Source organism: Clupea harengus, chromosome 3, assembly GCF_900700415.2.
Source record: "Clupea harengus chromosome 3, Ch_v2.0.2, whole genome shotgun sequence".
In the NCBI taxonomy this organism is placed as follows: domain Eukaryota; kingdom Metazoa; phylum Chordata; class Actinopteri; order Clupeiformes; family Clupeidae; genus Clupea; species Clupea harengus.
In genome coordinates this window covers 20955331-20970932 of record NC_045154.1, presented here as the reverse complement: position 1 = coordinate 20970932, position 15602 = coordinate 20955331, and the positions used below count along the sequence as shown (strand labels likewise).

At 46.9% G+C, this 15602-nt stretch overlaps 1 protein-coding gene across 1 annotated transcript; it reads left to right on the top strand.

Moving 5' to 3' along the window:
- The first annotated feature begins 3368 nt into the window (after positions 1 to 3368).
- Positions 3369 to 15386, top strand: mlycd (malonyl-CoA decarboxylase). The gene is made up of 5 exons (XM_012814229.2): positions 3369 to 3994; positions 8140 to 8252; positions 8705 to 8861; positions 9845 to 9997; positions 14755 to 15386. The coding sequence occupies exons 1-5, from the start codon at positions 3449 to 3451 to the stop codon at positions 15301 to 15303; spliced, it is 1518 nt and encodes a 505-aa protein (XP_012669683.1). The 5' UTR covers positions 3369 to 3448; the 3' UTR covers positions 15304 to 15386.
- Positions 15387 to 15602: the final 216 nt, after the last annotated feature.

Sequence of the window (15602 nt, the reverse complement as noted above, 5' to 3'; positions counted from 1 at the left end):
GATGGCTAAGCAGCGATCGAGTCTGTTCAACGCGAATTTATGGGAGAAAGTCGCAAAACTACCATTTCATTAGCCCTGGTATCTTCCAGACCAAATGTGTTAGGCAATCTGCCATATTAATGTTACGGCCATGAATTGTAAATTAAGCGTGTGCGCACTAGGGATTCCGTTGGTCGTAATTACCGCTTTGCTGGTAAAAAATATTATATATTTATAAAAAAAAAACCGATAAATTAAAAACTTGATGGCCAGAATGTCCCGTAATAGGCCTAATGCTCATACAAAACATGAAACATATCCTAAAAGTGCAGCCTACTTTTTTTAACTGAATATATACGACTGAACTGTGATGAAACACATTAATGCTGGTATTTATATTAGCAGAATTCTAATACATTTTTGTATCCACATTTTGTGGGTTGAAAATGCTCAACACACCATCTACTGTAGGCCTACTGTTTTAAATCCTCCTAAACCTTGCAAGGCTGATGCTGACGTAGAATCAACCGTTTGGGACTTCTCTACATGATGACATTCCAAGACTCTCAGGGTGCTTCCACACCTACCTGTTTGGTCCAGAACCAAAATAGCAGGTGTGAAAGATGCCTTTGACCATGGTCCAGACTTAAGTACCAAAATGTGGTCTGACCAAAAGAAGTGGTCTCGGTCCAGATCAAACTGAATCATGGTTTGGTTCGTTTTCTGGGTGAAAACACGTTTTTGGTTGGTTTGAACTTTTTCGGATCAATTATAGGAAGTTGAGGCAGGCTATTGTCACAAATTAAACAATAGAAGAAGAAAAAGAACAGGAAGTGAAGTAAAAATGAGCCACATTAGCACATGGGAAAGGGCAATTTGATTCAACGAAGAAATCAAAACTCCACTTGAAAAAAAAAAACACCACAAAAACAGAAAAATGCTGAAACTTATAACTTATTTTCTGTGAGGATCAGAGAGAGAGGATATGAGAGGTTGGGAGAGCAATGCCACGTTAAGAGAAAGAAACTGCGGGAGCAGTAGGCTATATAAAGGTGCACAATGCCATCAGGAAAAGCGATCCATCGATAAATGAGAGATAGTTTTCCTTTTTATGATGACCTGGATAGCCTGTTTACAAACCAATCAATGGCAAGTACAGGGAGACGCAGCCCACATAGGACATGACGACAAGAGGTAGGTATGTCATGCAAAGTTCTTTAGTGAGCTCACAGAATTGCAATGTGAAACCAAAACTAACCAGATCAAATGAATGCAGTAACACAAAAACATGAACCTTGGTTAAACTTTCAGGTGTGGAAACACCCTCAGTCTAGTAAACTCTCACCCTTCCCCCGCCCCTTGACCACTTCTTAGCATTTTGGAAAATGATGCAGTGGGTGGAGCTGGGGGTGAACTTACACTTTACTTTCCCTTTGATGTTTTCCAGTCCTATATGACCGATAAGGCATACAGGCCCGTTGCCCTCGGAGTGAAGCCCTAAATGCATCGTCCACTCTGATGGCGTATCAGGCTGAGCTCTAGGATGACGTGCATTGGCTGGAATCCCGGAGTGTAAGCGGTGGGATGAGATGTGCATGGTAAATGACCTTTGGCTCCGCCTAAACCGCTGTGCTGTCCAAGCCTTGGAGAGACCAATGAGCAACATGGTCACGCAGGAGAGAGCGTGCTGGCTCAACTTATCTAGCATCTCACACAGTAAAAAAGTCCAGCCGCTGAAGGCTGCAGTGGATCCAAGAGGCTTGTTCGGCCCTCCAATGGCCACTATACGATGTTGCTGTGAGGAAAAGAAGAAGGAAGGTGAGGCTCTGCGAACCTGTTTACCCAGGAAGATGCAGCAACCCCTTCCCCTGACACCTTGCCTATGCTTTGCATGGGGTGGTAGGACACCCACCACCCAGCTACAGGATTCCAAAGCGACTCATGGCACAAACCAGACTTTCAGTACAACCCAAGTCTGAGAGCGGGGGTGCGTGGGCCAGCAAACCAGCTGCACCAGTAGACAAAGCAGGTAAAAAAGGCAGCACCATCTAGCACCCGCCTGAGCAAGAGGGCCAAGTGGCCATATTAAGATTACATACTGTAGGATATTTCTCTATGACTAGATGAACATGGATTAATGTATCAGTATGAAAGGCCTCATTTAAAGCACATATAAGGAGAAGTGAAAAGGCAGAGCAGCTGGAGAGAACTGTGTACAGCCGTTAAAGTGATTAATTGATCTCCAGTAACATTCCAGGGGCCCACCAGGAGCCCCAAGTTAAATGGCCCACACCGAGGGGTTAAACCCACAGGAAGTACACTAAGGAATTATATAACATTAGATAGATAATTCTGATTGGCCTTGGCAAACAGCCATACAGAAAGAACCACATGAAGATAGAGGCCTTTAAAAAGGCCTGCAGGGCGTTCACACAGTGAGATGATCCATGGGCATCCCCTTATTGTAGCTTATTGATTACAATAAAACTTCCAGATTTCTACATCCAGTCTCCGGTCTTCTGGTAGCACCGAATTGGCCTCAGAAACATTGGTTAATGGAGATAACCCAAATGCGTCACACACAACGTTCAATGACATTCCGCCACTTGGGCATTGTATTATAAAGGGGGGTGGCCCATCCCGGACATCAGACATGGCCAGCCAATGGGCTGGTGTAGTGGAAGAGTGCTTCTGAGGGGGGAAGGCGTACTCATAGTGAGATACTAAATGGATGCTTGAAACCTATATTTACCCTTCCTAAGGTTACTGCAAAGGATCCCTACAGAGGTAGACCTGTGTCTGTGTATCTAAATAACTGCAAAGAAACTGTAGAAAATTACTGTTTGACTGTTTCTACAGTTTCTGTAGTTTTAAGTTTCAGTTTCTGTAGAAAATGACTGTAGTAGAAACAGACACTTATAATTACATTATGAGCCTGCCAATGGCCAAGTATTAATGTGTAGGGGTTGGATACATATGCAAGCAGAATATTTTAGTTTTTAATGTATTTATTTTCACAATGACAATATTGATTGGGAAAATAGTAACATATGTAAGTATCTTTTGTAAAACAAAAAATTGTCATTACTTTCGGGGGTTGAATACTTCTGCAAGCCACTGTATGTGTGTGAAATGTCAACTCTGAGTCATGGGACATTATCGTGTATCAGCAAACTGAGGCAAAGGTCAAATAGTAGTACCAATCCTAGAATAGTTATGGGGGCAAATGTATAGACTTTGATACAGTCTTAAGAGTATATTATTAGTCTTCTATGTACTGTTGTCTTTGTAACTACTGAGTTATTTTCCTAAAGACTTAAAGTATAAATCAGATTGTTATAATTCAAGCAGCTACATTAAGCTGCTGCCACTTTAAGGATGTACCGGAAACCAATACTCGTGTTACAGTGTGCAGCACACGCAAGTGACAGATTTATTTTTGTGAAGAAGTAGACTTTCGAAGTGTGCGATGATAGCCCTATATTTAGTGAGACCATTTCGCAGCTGTGGCAGGGTCTGGCGACATTCAACCTTAGCTTGTAAATTCGCATTTTGGAATTGTCAAACATCGCGTTTATGCTTTTCCACCACAACCAACGGTCCTGTCAGAAAAATGGACGAAATACTGCGAAAGACTGTTGCACCTTTACCCTCATATGAGACCAGAGACAAGTCCCCACCGCCCCCGGAGTCACATTCTGTGGAATTTATGAATTTCTACGAAAGTTTAGAGAAGGAAGAGAGAGTAGTGTTTTTGGAAAGACTGTCACAAGAACATGGAGTGGACCACAAAGAGGTTTCAGAGTTAGCAGGGAAACTGCTCGAATCGCAGCTAAGGGACGTAGCAACTATACTGCAAGTAGAAGACCGGTTACGGTACAGTCTGACGCCACGGTACCGACAGTTACTAAGTCACATAAGTAGGGTCGGGGATGGGGTGAAGTTTTTAGTCGACCTCCGAGCGGATGTGATCGAAATGTTCTCATCTAAAGCTAGCGACAGTCCACATTTGAGGGTAAATAGTGTTATCTTTATTTTTGTACGGTGGCCCTTGAAAGTCATACTTGATGGCTTTCGCGTTTCGTAATTAGGATGTAAACCGACACTGGAAAATATTTTAATCTGTTTATCTCGACCTGCTTCAAAATCTGTCTGCAGTTCTCCTGACTCAAATAGACACAGGAAACCTTTGACCCACTTCTGATGTGTGACCTCACAAAACACTATGTCAAACACATATGTCACTAGTGCATTTATACTTTCATTTGATAAACAGTAGGTCTGGTTTATGTCTGTAGGTTTATGTATCTTACTTGCATGTATGTTATATAAATTAATTTATGTTCATTTTCCTCTGCTTATTGCATTGTGAACTGGCACATTGATAAGGCCACATTCATTGAGGGTGTTTTAAAACCATGTAAGCCTAGGTCTTTGCAGAGTTGGTCTTCTGCACTCCCATGTGCCAGGTTGTCATTATGTGTAACATTCACTGCTGACTGTGTTAGTGTTTGTTAAAAGGCAACCATTTATTTAGGCCACATAGCTTCGGAGCACTGCCGAAGTTCTGTGCCTCCCCTGGTTGTGCTATTTGAGAGCATTGAAGTGCTAGAGTGGCAGGGGCATGGTGTAGGTATTGCTTTAGTCTGACAATCTAATTGGTCTTCAATTAAGAAGTGCTTGCTCAGCGACATGTATTTCCCCCCGGTTCTTCCCCTGCAGTTATTATTTGGCCTCTTTATGGATTCGTAGCGACATGGCAGAGGAATCTATTAGTTTACATCCTGCAGCTCCAGCGCTTTTCCCCCCGTATAATATCTTCTCCCATCCTCCTCGGAGAAAACATATTTGGGCACCTGTCGCCTCTCGCCCTCTCAGACGCAGCGTCTCGTCAGTACAGAGTGCCCGGGGAATTGCATTTCTATTTGCTTTATTGAGTTTGGTATGAGTGTATAGATTGCATTTCGCATATTCGATTTTGCCATAATTAGGTATGGTTTAAAATGGTGTCAGGGGCGATGCAATGAGGATGTCTGTTTTGCAGAACATGGAGCAACTCACCTACAGTAGTCCTCACGATATTGAAAGACTAGAGTAACTATGTTTTGAGACATTCAGAACAAATTGACCATTTACTGTTAGTCTTTAAGCAGTGGAGTCTGTCAGGCTTTAGTCTTTAAAAAGAAAAATGTTGTTTTTGATAAGCTGTCTGAAGAGCTTTTTTGTGTGTGTGTGCGTGCGTGCATATGCCACAGGCATGAATTTGTGTGTGTGTGTGTGTGCACCTTGAATCAGGCCTACATCTTGTAGTGAAAGGGAGAGCCTGTCAGTCTCCACTCAACCATCATATTGATCCTTCAGTTTGTGGATCGATTTGCCTCCTTTCCTTTTCTTCGCTCTCCTGCACTTTTTTCATCATTTCACATCATCCTGCTGTGGTGGATCTGAGAGGATGGTTAAGCTCTTTAACACATCAACCGAGTCTTTGGTCTGAAAATCCTCTTGTCTCTCAAGACATGTGCTTCAGAGTGTTCTCGGATGAAACCCACGGCAGTTCAGACTTTTTCCACTTACCGTCAGTGTTTTAACGAATCAAGTTTAAGCGGTAGGTGAGTAGGCATCGTGGTCACCATGGCGCCGGCCATTTAGAGCCTGAGGTTTGCTAGTGTAAGGGAGTTTTAATTAAGCCGTATTGGGCCTTTTCTCCAAGTGATGCATTGTTGTACAAGGTAGCAGGATAGATTCCTAGAAACCTTTCTGAGTGAAAAAATGTACTTTCCTGAAATGCATTCTCAGAAGAAAAAAAATATTGAATATTTTTCCATAATGTTTTAAAGCCTTTTCACCTCCTACCCATACTCTTGGCCCAAAGGGGTGGTGTGAGACACTTTAATCTTACAACCCTTTGATTCTTTCACCAACCTCAGCCCCCTACCTCTCACGCACGGTGCCAGCATCTCAAAAGCTTCTGATCAGCCGTGAGAGCTTAGAGATGGCGACCACGACGACAGCGTCCGCTCTGGTTTCGAGGTCCCGCTCCGCTGCTACGTGTCTGAGAGGCGAGAGAGCGAGGCGCCACTGGCCGGGGGCGAAGGGAAGCGGCGGCTAGCTAGCTGGGCATTTTTTTATGTGTGGGCACCTCGCGTTATCTGGCAGAGGGGCTCTGCTCACCCTGTTAGCCGGGGCCCTCCAGTGTTTGCCCGCCCTCGCCATCGTCAGGCCTTCCTGTTGATTTATCTGCTGCGATTCATTATTCACCACCTCCTCTGCACACCAGTGCACACAGAGATTCATGTTCTTCTGTTCCTGGCAGTTTCATCATACACACACACACACATACATTCACACACACATACATTCACACACACACATGTGCACACACACACACACACACACACACACATACAAAGTCTCATACTCACACAGAGACGCACACACATGGACTCAAACACACACACACACACACACACACACACACACACACACACAGACTTAAACACTCACACAGACACTAGACTCACACACACACACACACACACACACACTCACATAGATTCATGCATACACTCACATACACTCTAACGGACTCAACATTTTAAAACAAATTTGAAAGCGGAGCATTTTTCTGGATATTATTTTCCCTCCCCATCCGCCCCAGGCTGATAGTACTTTACGTCTGTAGTCTGTACCATCCCGGCAAGAAATTCAGCCGTATAAGCAAACAGCGGGGGGGGGGGGGGGGGGACGCGAAATATTGTGCACGGGCGCAGAATTTTTAAGTGCTGTCAGTTGCCCTGAAGTTTAACATGAGGCATGGGATCCGGTCGTACCAATGCATCAGCGTTACATTAGGTGAATTACATTGGATTAATCGGTTCCAACGGTGGGGAAATGATTTATGGCCCAAACTCGCAGGTACACTGTGTTATTGAGGGGGGCCTGTCAGTGCTGTGGCCCACGCCAGTGCTGCCTGTCAGAAGGCAGGGGAACCAGCAGACCTTGGGCTGGGCCCGGAGCCAGCCATGGGGGGGGGTTGGACTGAACCCCTGTGTGTGAGTACATCAGATCCGATTGGGTCAGGAAATCTGATTTAGCAGTTAGACAAAAAAGGGAAGGGAGTACTAGAATGAACATCTTGTGAGTGTGATTGTGTGGTGTGTATATGTGTTTATGTGTTTGTGTTTATATGTCAAGCTTCTGATAAGAGCAGTGCAGTGCAGTGCAGTGCAGTGCAGTCCAGTCCAGTCCAGTCCAGTCCAGTCCAGTCCAGTCCAGTCCAGTCCAGTCCAGTCCAGTCCAGTCCAGTGCAGTGCAGTCCAGTGCCTTGTTGAAATAGCCTGCATATTGCTGTGGCCCAGAGCCTTCAGGTGGAGATAGAGGCCTGACCACAGCACAGATGGAATCCGCCTGCAAACAAACACATACATACACACGCATGCGTGCTCACACACCGAAACAAAAGCACACACACACACGCATGCATGCTCACACACCGGGACAAAAGCACACACACACACACACATGCGTGCTCACAAGCCGGGACAAAAGCACAAACACACACACACACCGGGACAAAAACACAAACACACACACATGCACACAGGATAGCAGGTGCTTACCTGTACTACAGAGGACAGACATAATTGCAGAAATAGCATAGCAGAAAGAGGAACACACGCACAGACTCACACACACACACACACTCAGAGGAGCAGAACCACACACCTGCACCCAGAAATGCAGATAAATACCTCCACAGAACAGCAAGGAAGCCGAAAGCAATAAGAAGCTTAGAAGGCATTAAAACGCCACGCACAGATAGGACTCGAGAGCACAGTATTTGGTGGGAGAGTAAATAAATAAATAAATAAATAAAGCCTTGCGCAAACACTCACCTACGAATAATCCGTCCTCCTGAAGAGGTCTGTTTACCTTCCCGTAGTCCTGCTTTAAGTCTGAAATGATTAAATTTAGTGCCATATTCTCTAATAACATAAAAGCTAGGCTCATAGGCTCTCAGCAAATGGAAGTGTTCATCCTGTGCGGCTTTATTTGGCTTTCAGTCATTCCTTGGTCCTGCGTTTGTTTGTTGTTGCAGAAACATGACGTGTGTTGTTTGTTCTGTCCTGATGTGCTGTGTGTGGGTGTCGCCCCCTGCAGGACTTCAATGGAACGCTGAAAGGACTGCTGTCGGAGTGGTTCTCCGTCGGACTCCTGAGGCTGGAGAGAATCACCTGGCAGTCGCCGTGCGCGTTCCTGCAGAAGATCAGCCAGTAAGGGTCCCTGCAGCATACACACACACACACACACACCCACGTACACGTACACACACACACGTACACGTACACACACACACAGACACAGACAAACGTACACACACACACTCACACGCACACACTCACACTTCATAATTTGATGTATAATACATGTAGCATGTGCAAAAGTAGCAACTTCATGTGAGAGGTCACACATAATGTGAGAGGCAAACTTGCAACCTCGTGCACAGGAGCGAAATATTCTATCCAGGAAGCTCAAACCCATGGCTGCTAGTGTTATATTTCTAAAGGTGTCAGACTCCCTACGCTGTGCTGGCCTCTGTTACACAGTCTCACACTCTCAACCCAGATCTAGCTTGCATCCTAGCTTTCACCTATTCCATTACTAGACAACTGTGTGTGTGTGTGTGTGTGTGTGTGTGTGTGTGTGTGTGTGTTTTATGCTGAAGGTATGAGGCCGTGCATCCGGTGCGTAACTGGTCGGACATCAAGCGTAGGGTGGGGCCTTACCGCCGCTGCTACGCCTTCACGCACGCCTCCATGCCCGGAGAGCCTCTGGTTGTGCTGCACGTGGCCCTCACCGAGGATATCGCCAACAACATACAGGTATCCGCGCCACTCTTCCCTGCGCCACTCTCAGACACCCATCAGGCACCCATCAGTACCTCAAGCCTGGCAGCTTAGCTAGGTGTGCTTTGTCGGTTGTCCTTGCCAGTGTTTAGCATGCAATAGGTTAGCCAGCTACTAGTCTCATGTAGCCATATACTATATATTAACGTCAGTCAGGTAGGGAAATCCCATGTTGGTTGTGGCAGGTTACTCTGGGTTTGTCATGTAAACCCTGTATTTAGGATTTGACAGGTGTTGAGTTTGTTCATTGACCCAGAGACACTTTATTAGTTCTTCAGTGTATAATTGTAGGTGCTTTTCAGCTATCTAGCCACCTGGGTACATGTTATAGTGAACTCCTCATATACTCAAAATCCATCATACTTCAGAGTCAGAGTTTATCTGTGTGTTGTATATGCTTTAAACAGGCAAGTCAGACCATTCATTCGACTCCCTTTCCTTCATTTCTTTAACGAGAGCCTGTTGATACCTCCCGAATAAAACTGCATCCTGTCTTCTAAAACTGAAGGAGGCTTCTGTATTCACAGAGATCTCTCTTGACCTAGCAAGTCTACCCGACTTAGTGCTGAGAGAGTGGAACTGTTCTATATAAGACTACTTACATGTCTGACTTGCAGAATGCTGACCTCCAGAAAGCTAAATGCATATGCTGCTGGCTACAGTATCTGAGCCCTTTAGTGCTACTTAAAGAATAGATGGCTGGAGTGGCTTCTAGTATTGCGAAGACATGTAAGGACATGAAAAGAAATCCACATTGAGGGTTGTTCTTCTCTGTGTAGTATGTGACTGGCTGGGAGGAAGACACTTCAACTGGTTACATTTTCACTGCTCAGGCAAAGATGATTGCCTCTAGGTTAGGATTGTGTATGAACCCCACCTCCATGGCCAATCAATTGAACAAACGTCTTTATTCTCTCGTCTCCCTTCTCCTCCTCCTCCTCCTCATCCTCCTCCGTCAGACTATAGTGCGAGAGTTTGCTACTCTGGATGCAGAGGAGGATGCGAGTAAGATCAACGCGGCTATCTTCTACTCCATCTCCTCCACGCAGGCCGGCTTACAGGGCGTGGAGCTGGGCAACTACCTCATCAAGAGGGTCGTACGAGAACTACAGGTGAGGGGGCATGAAACACACACACACACACACACATGCTCCACCAACTCTATAAATCTATAGCTTCATACACACACATTCAATCTGTTTCTCTCTCTCTGTCTCTCTCTCTGACTGCCTGCTTTTGACTCTCCCTCTGCCTCACAGTCACCCACACAAACACAGAAACATTCTCTCCAGCCACGACAGCACTCTAAAGTGATGCTAAGAAACCTTGAGCAGTATGTGTGTGTTGTGTGTGTGTGTGTCTGTTGTGTGTGTGTGTGTGTGTGTGTGTGTGTGTGTGTGTTGAAACTGCCAGGAGCAAAAGAACATAAAAATGTGTGTGCAGTCGTGTACAGAGGTGGTGTGAGCCTAAGGGCCCAAAACTTCCACGGAGAAAAGAAACATAGTCGTCGCCCCCCCCCCCCCCCCCCCCTCACACACACACACACCTTCAGTGAAGTCCAGCAGAGTTGCTGCTGCTGCTGTGTGTGCGTGTGTGTGCATGTGTGCGTGTGTGTGTGTGTGTGTGTGTGTGTGTGTGTGCGCACCCTTGTCAGTGTCAGCTCCCCTTACGCACAGCCAACGCAGCAGCTCATCTGACGTTTCTGTGTGAAGGTTGGCGGCGGGGAAGACGACGGGTGCACACCCACACACACACACACACACACACACACACACGCACACTCACACTCACACTCACACCCACTCAGGCCAGGAGGTGGACAGCACTCCAGCGCTTCCTTCCCTCCTTCCTTCCTTTCTTCCTTCCACTCTTTCCCTCTCTCTCTTCTTCCTCTCTGTTTCTTGCTTCTTTCCTTTTTTTCCCCTGAGAGACTGCAGCAAGGCTGGCTTTCAAGCCAAGTCTGTCTTCACTGGCTTTTCCCCTCAGCCAGAGGAAAGGCTGCAAGGTCCTCTCTTGCCCTTATAGTTTTGCTGCATATCCAGGGGCCCCTGCTGGCCTGGTTAGCTAGTTTGCTAACGCTAGATTGACGCGCTAATGCTCAGTGATGGGAGCTGGGTTAGCTATGAGCGCTGTGGAGCAGTGGCTGCTGGGTGTGTGTGTGTGTGTGTGTGTGTGTGTGTGTGTGTGTGTGTGTGTGTGTGTATGTGTGTGTGTTTCATCTGATCCAGTGTTTGTTCGATCCCTCGGCATGCGTGCAAAGGGTCTGCCCAATCCGCTCACTTTCCAGACGACCTTCTCCAACCCCCCTGGTAGCATTTACCTTATGTGCACGCAGCCCTTCGTCTGAGTGTTGTGTAAATACGGCTTTCACACTGAGCTCAAGGCTGGCAGCACTGGATATATCCTGAGGAGGCGACGGATGGGCATCGCATCTGCCAAGCAAACGCCTCCTTTTTTTTTTCTTTAACATTTTTTAAAGAAATCATTGAGTGGGTTTCTTTTGGGTGTCTTCCTGATTTTTAGCATGTAAGCCTGGTGTTTACTCTTAATTATGGTGTGCTCTGTTAGCAACTGTTGCCACACCTGTTAATGTGTGCTTGTGTTCTATAGAGCACCCTCTGGACGTTTGTGTATGGCACACGCCTGTTGTCGTGGCGACAGAGGGGTGTGCATGTGACTAGTGTGTGTGCGTGTGTGTGATTTTGTGGGTGATGAAAAAAAAGGAATGGCAGGGAGGTATGTGGAGACCATAGAGAGAGAGAACAAATGAAGAAATTTCAGCTGTCACCCTCAATCTTATTGTGAGAGAAGAGCAAAGGGGTGTAATTGTGTGTGGGTGGGTGTGTGTGTGTGTGTGTGTGAGCGTGAGCAAGAGAGAGGAGGGGACACACAAAAATAAGCTGCTGTGTGTTGGAGAGCTGTGCTTCCACTTATTAAATGAAATCATAAAGGAATGAAATGAAGAAAAAAAAAAGACAACAAGAGCCACTCATCCGTGTGGGCTTAGAGGACCTGCTCCCTGATGGAAGAGCCTCGTGGAGCACACACAGAGAGGGCGCCTAATGGAGGCAAACCGCCATCAAGAGTCCTCACTACTGATTGGTGGACTCTCTCTCTCTCTCTCTCTTTCTCTTTCTCTCTCTCTCTTTCTCTAAGAGCCCTTTGAATCTGGGTTGATATGGTAGTGCTTCAAGGCATCCTTGATAAGAGGTACACCAGAGGAGGGGGGCCACTGTTGAGGGGGGCAGGGTTCTGGGGTGGGATAAGGGCGAGTCAGGCATCATCAGAGTACAGTGAAAGGGGTTTTCAGTGCACAAATAGTTCTATTAAAGTAATCTGTACTGCTTGTTTGCGTGTTTACCTACCTGCGTCAGAATATCTGCGGTCTGGCATCATGGTCGTACATGTAAGGGCTAATGTATACTCTGCCAGTCATTATTGAAAAATAAATTCTGAGAAGACCAACAGGAACAGGTCTTGTATCGTCTTGAGGGGATTTATTTTTTCGATAATGGCCGGCGGACTATATATTATACCGCTTATTATACAGTTACTTGCCAAATCGGCAAAAGACATTACTCCAAAATATCTCCTTTTTCATGGCTTCCACTGAGAAAAAATAGTTCTTCATACAAATAGAACTGTTACGTTTCCGGTGTTTGCGCAGCAACGTATCACTTGCTGACTTCAAGTTACACTAAATTTCCGTTACGAAAAGTGAACAGACTACTTGCGGAATGATCTTAAAGATGTGAATTAGAACAAAACCCGTTGACAATGGCAGCGGCCATTATAAAGAAATGTCGGACCTTGGGGTGGCCCATTCAAATCAGTGGAACATTCTGAAGCATTCTGAAGAGCCGTGTTACGTATGTTGTCTATATATTTTTCCTCTTTTCTAGGTTGTTGTTTTTTCTAATTCTCATGTAAAGTAGTATTTATTGTTACACCATGCTTTTTTATTGCTCTTAGCTTGACTGTTCTCTCCCTTGTACGTCGCTTTGGACAAAAGCGTCTGCTAAATGACTAAATGTAAATGTAAATGTAAATAAGTGCCCACTGCATCACCTATTGCAGCATATTTGTATTGGTTAAACAAACTCTGTAACCAATCACAAATCATGTTTAGTCCCGTCCCTGGGATGGATGGTGTGATGCTGGAGGGCACAGTGGTCACAGAGTGTAAGTGGAGTCAGAAGAGTGTGAAGAGGAGGAAGAGTGTGTGTGTGTGTGTGTGTGTGTGTGTGTGTGTGTGTGTGTGTGTGTGCACTTGAGGGACGGGCGGAGCGAAGGAAAGGGTGAAGGTGACTCACTCTGGCACCAAGGGACCACGGCAGTGATGGATGGATCAGAGAAAAGAGGGAGGAAGGGGAAAAAAGTTCACACAGTGATTTAAGAGGGAAGGAGGAGGGTCCGCTTGTCTTTCAGAATTAAACTCAAGGGGGCTTTTTGTCTCCTTCGTTTCTCTCTCTGCCCTCTTTCTCTCCTCCCTCTCCCTCTCCTCCTCCCTCTCTCTCTCTCTCTCTCTCTCCACCCTGCATGACTTGTACTAAGCCTGCTGACCAAGGCTTTACAGTAAATTGAACTGATGAATGAGAAGCCTCCTTCTGACACGGCTATCCTTAGATCCCTCCTCTCGCCCTATCTAACAGAGAAAAAGAGAGTGAAAAAGTCAAGTGAAAGAGAAAAAAGAGAGAGAGAGAGAATGATGGAGTAGGGGGGGCATGAAAAGCAGACTAAGCCCTTCAGCCCTTGCGACGGGGGGGTGGGGGGGTGTGGGGCGGCCCTGACACGTCTGGTTTGTTCGAGGCCGAGGAGGCTTTCCTCTGAAGCCTGTCCAGAAGCGTCTCCCCTCACTCAGAACAAAGCAGCACGGACGGCCCCGCGTCCGCCATCAACCAGCGCTGATTAGAGGAACATGGGGCTCCAGAGGTGGGGAGAGCAGGGGGGATGAGAGTGGGCTGGGGTGGGCTGGGGTGGAGGGAGAATGTACTGTTTACAGACCAGAAAAAGAACAAAGGAGGAAAAGAAGAGAGGGAGAGATGAGGGAGAGGGGGAGAGAAGGAGGAGAGGAAGAGATAGAGACGAGGGAGAGAAGGAAGAGATGGAGGAGAGGAAGAATGTACTGTTTACAGACCAAAAAAAGAACAAAGGAGGAAAAGAAGAGGGAGCAGAGGGAGGAGAGGGGGTGACAAATGGAGAAAAAAAGAAAATGAGGAGAAGGGGAAGGGAGAAGAGAGGAAAGAATGCAGAGAAAAGGAGATGACAATGATGGGGTGGCGGGAGAATGTAGACTGGTACAGGCTGAAGAAATGAAAGGAGGAAGAGAGGAAGGAATGGAGGAGTGGAGAAGATGCCTCCGGAGTGAAAGCAGCAGAAAGAATAGAAGGAAAAGAATAGGGAAGCAGAAGAGGGGGGAAGAGTTTCTGTTTGTGGCACATACAGTATCTCTGAGCTTTCATGGCAGGAGGCTTCTGTGAAGTTTCTTTGTGCCGTTTCTCTGGGTTACTGCAGAAGTGGAGAAACACACACCCTTAGGGCACTAATGAGAGCTTAACCTACTGTTTACTCTGTGTGTGTGTGTAGTGTGTGTGTGTGTAGTGTGTGTGTGTGTAGTATGTGTTGTGCATTTGCACCTGCTCTCACTTTTCTCACATTCCTTTTCAGCCTTCTCTTCTATTTGCCTCCCATTGCTCCCTCTGCTGTTATCTCCTCTGCCATTCATGACCTATTCATATCAACCTGCCTAATTCTGCCTCTCTTCAGGTTCCTTCTAAAGCACATCCATTTTACAGTCTGGAGGCAACATTTTACATTTAACTAACACTAACCCCCCCCCTCACTTTCTCTCTCTTTTCCCCCCCTTCAGAGTGAGTTCCCCAACATGTCCCAGTTCTCCAGCCTATCTCCCATCCCGGGCTTCACGGTGTGGCTGCAAGGCATGCTGGGTCCCAGCCGCAACTCGGAGGGCCGCAGCACTGACCTGCTGTCCGAGTGCGAGTGGCGGCAGCTGGAGGAGGCCACCGTGGCGACCCCTGGGATCGCGGCCCCCGAGGCCCTGCGCAGGCTGCTGATGTCGGGCGAGTGGCTGAAGTCAGAGGAGCTGACGCGGGCCCTGGAGCCGCCGCTGATGCGCCTGTGCGCCTGGTACCTGTACGGCGAGAAGCGCCGCGGCTGCGCCCTCAACCCCGTCGCCAACTTCCATCTGCAGAACGGCGCCACCATGTGGCGGCTCAACTGGCGCGCCGACGCCAGCTCGCGCGGCGTGGCCAACTCTTGTGGCATCATGGTCAATTATCGCTACTTCCTGGAGGAGACGGCGGCCAACAGCGCCTCCTACCTGCACGGGAAGGTGGTGTCGGCCTCGGAGCAGGTGCTGGGACTGGTGGCGCAGTTTCAACAGAACAGCAAACTCTGAGCAATGAGGGATACACACACACACACACACACACACACACACACACACACACACACACATACACACACACACACACACACACACACACACACACAGACTTACACACACACACACACACACACATATACACACACAGACTTGCACACACAAACACACACACATTTGCACACATGCATAAATGTACACACATGGAGACACAGAGTGCCCCCCTGCATTAACATATGATTAATCTAATTGCACTGTTGTACAGATCATGTACGCCTCTTTGAGTTGTGCCATATACTGCCTCTCTCGTGGGA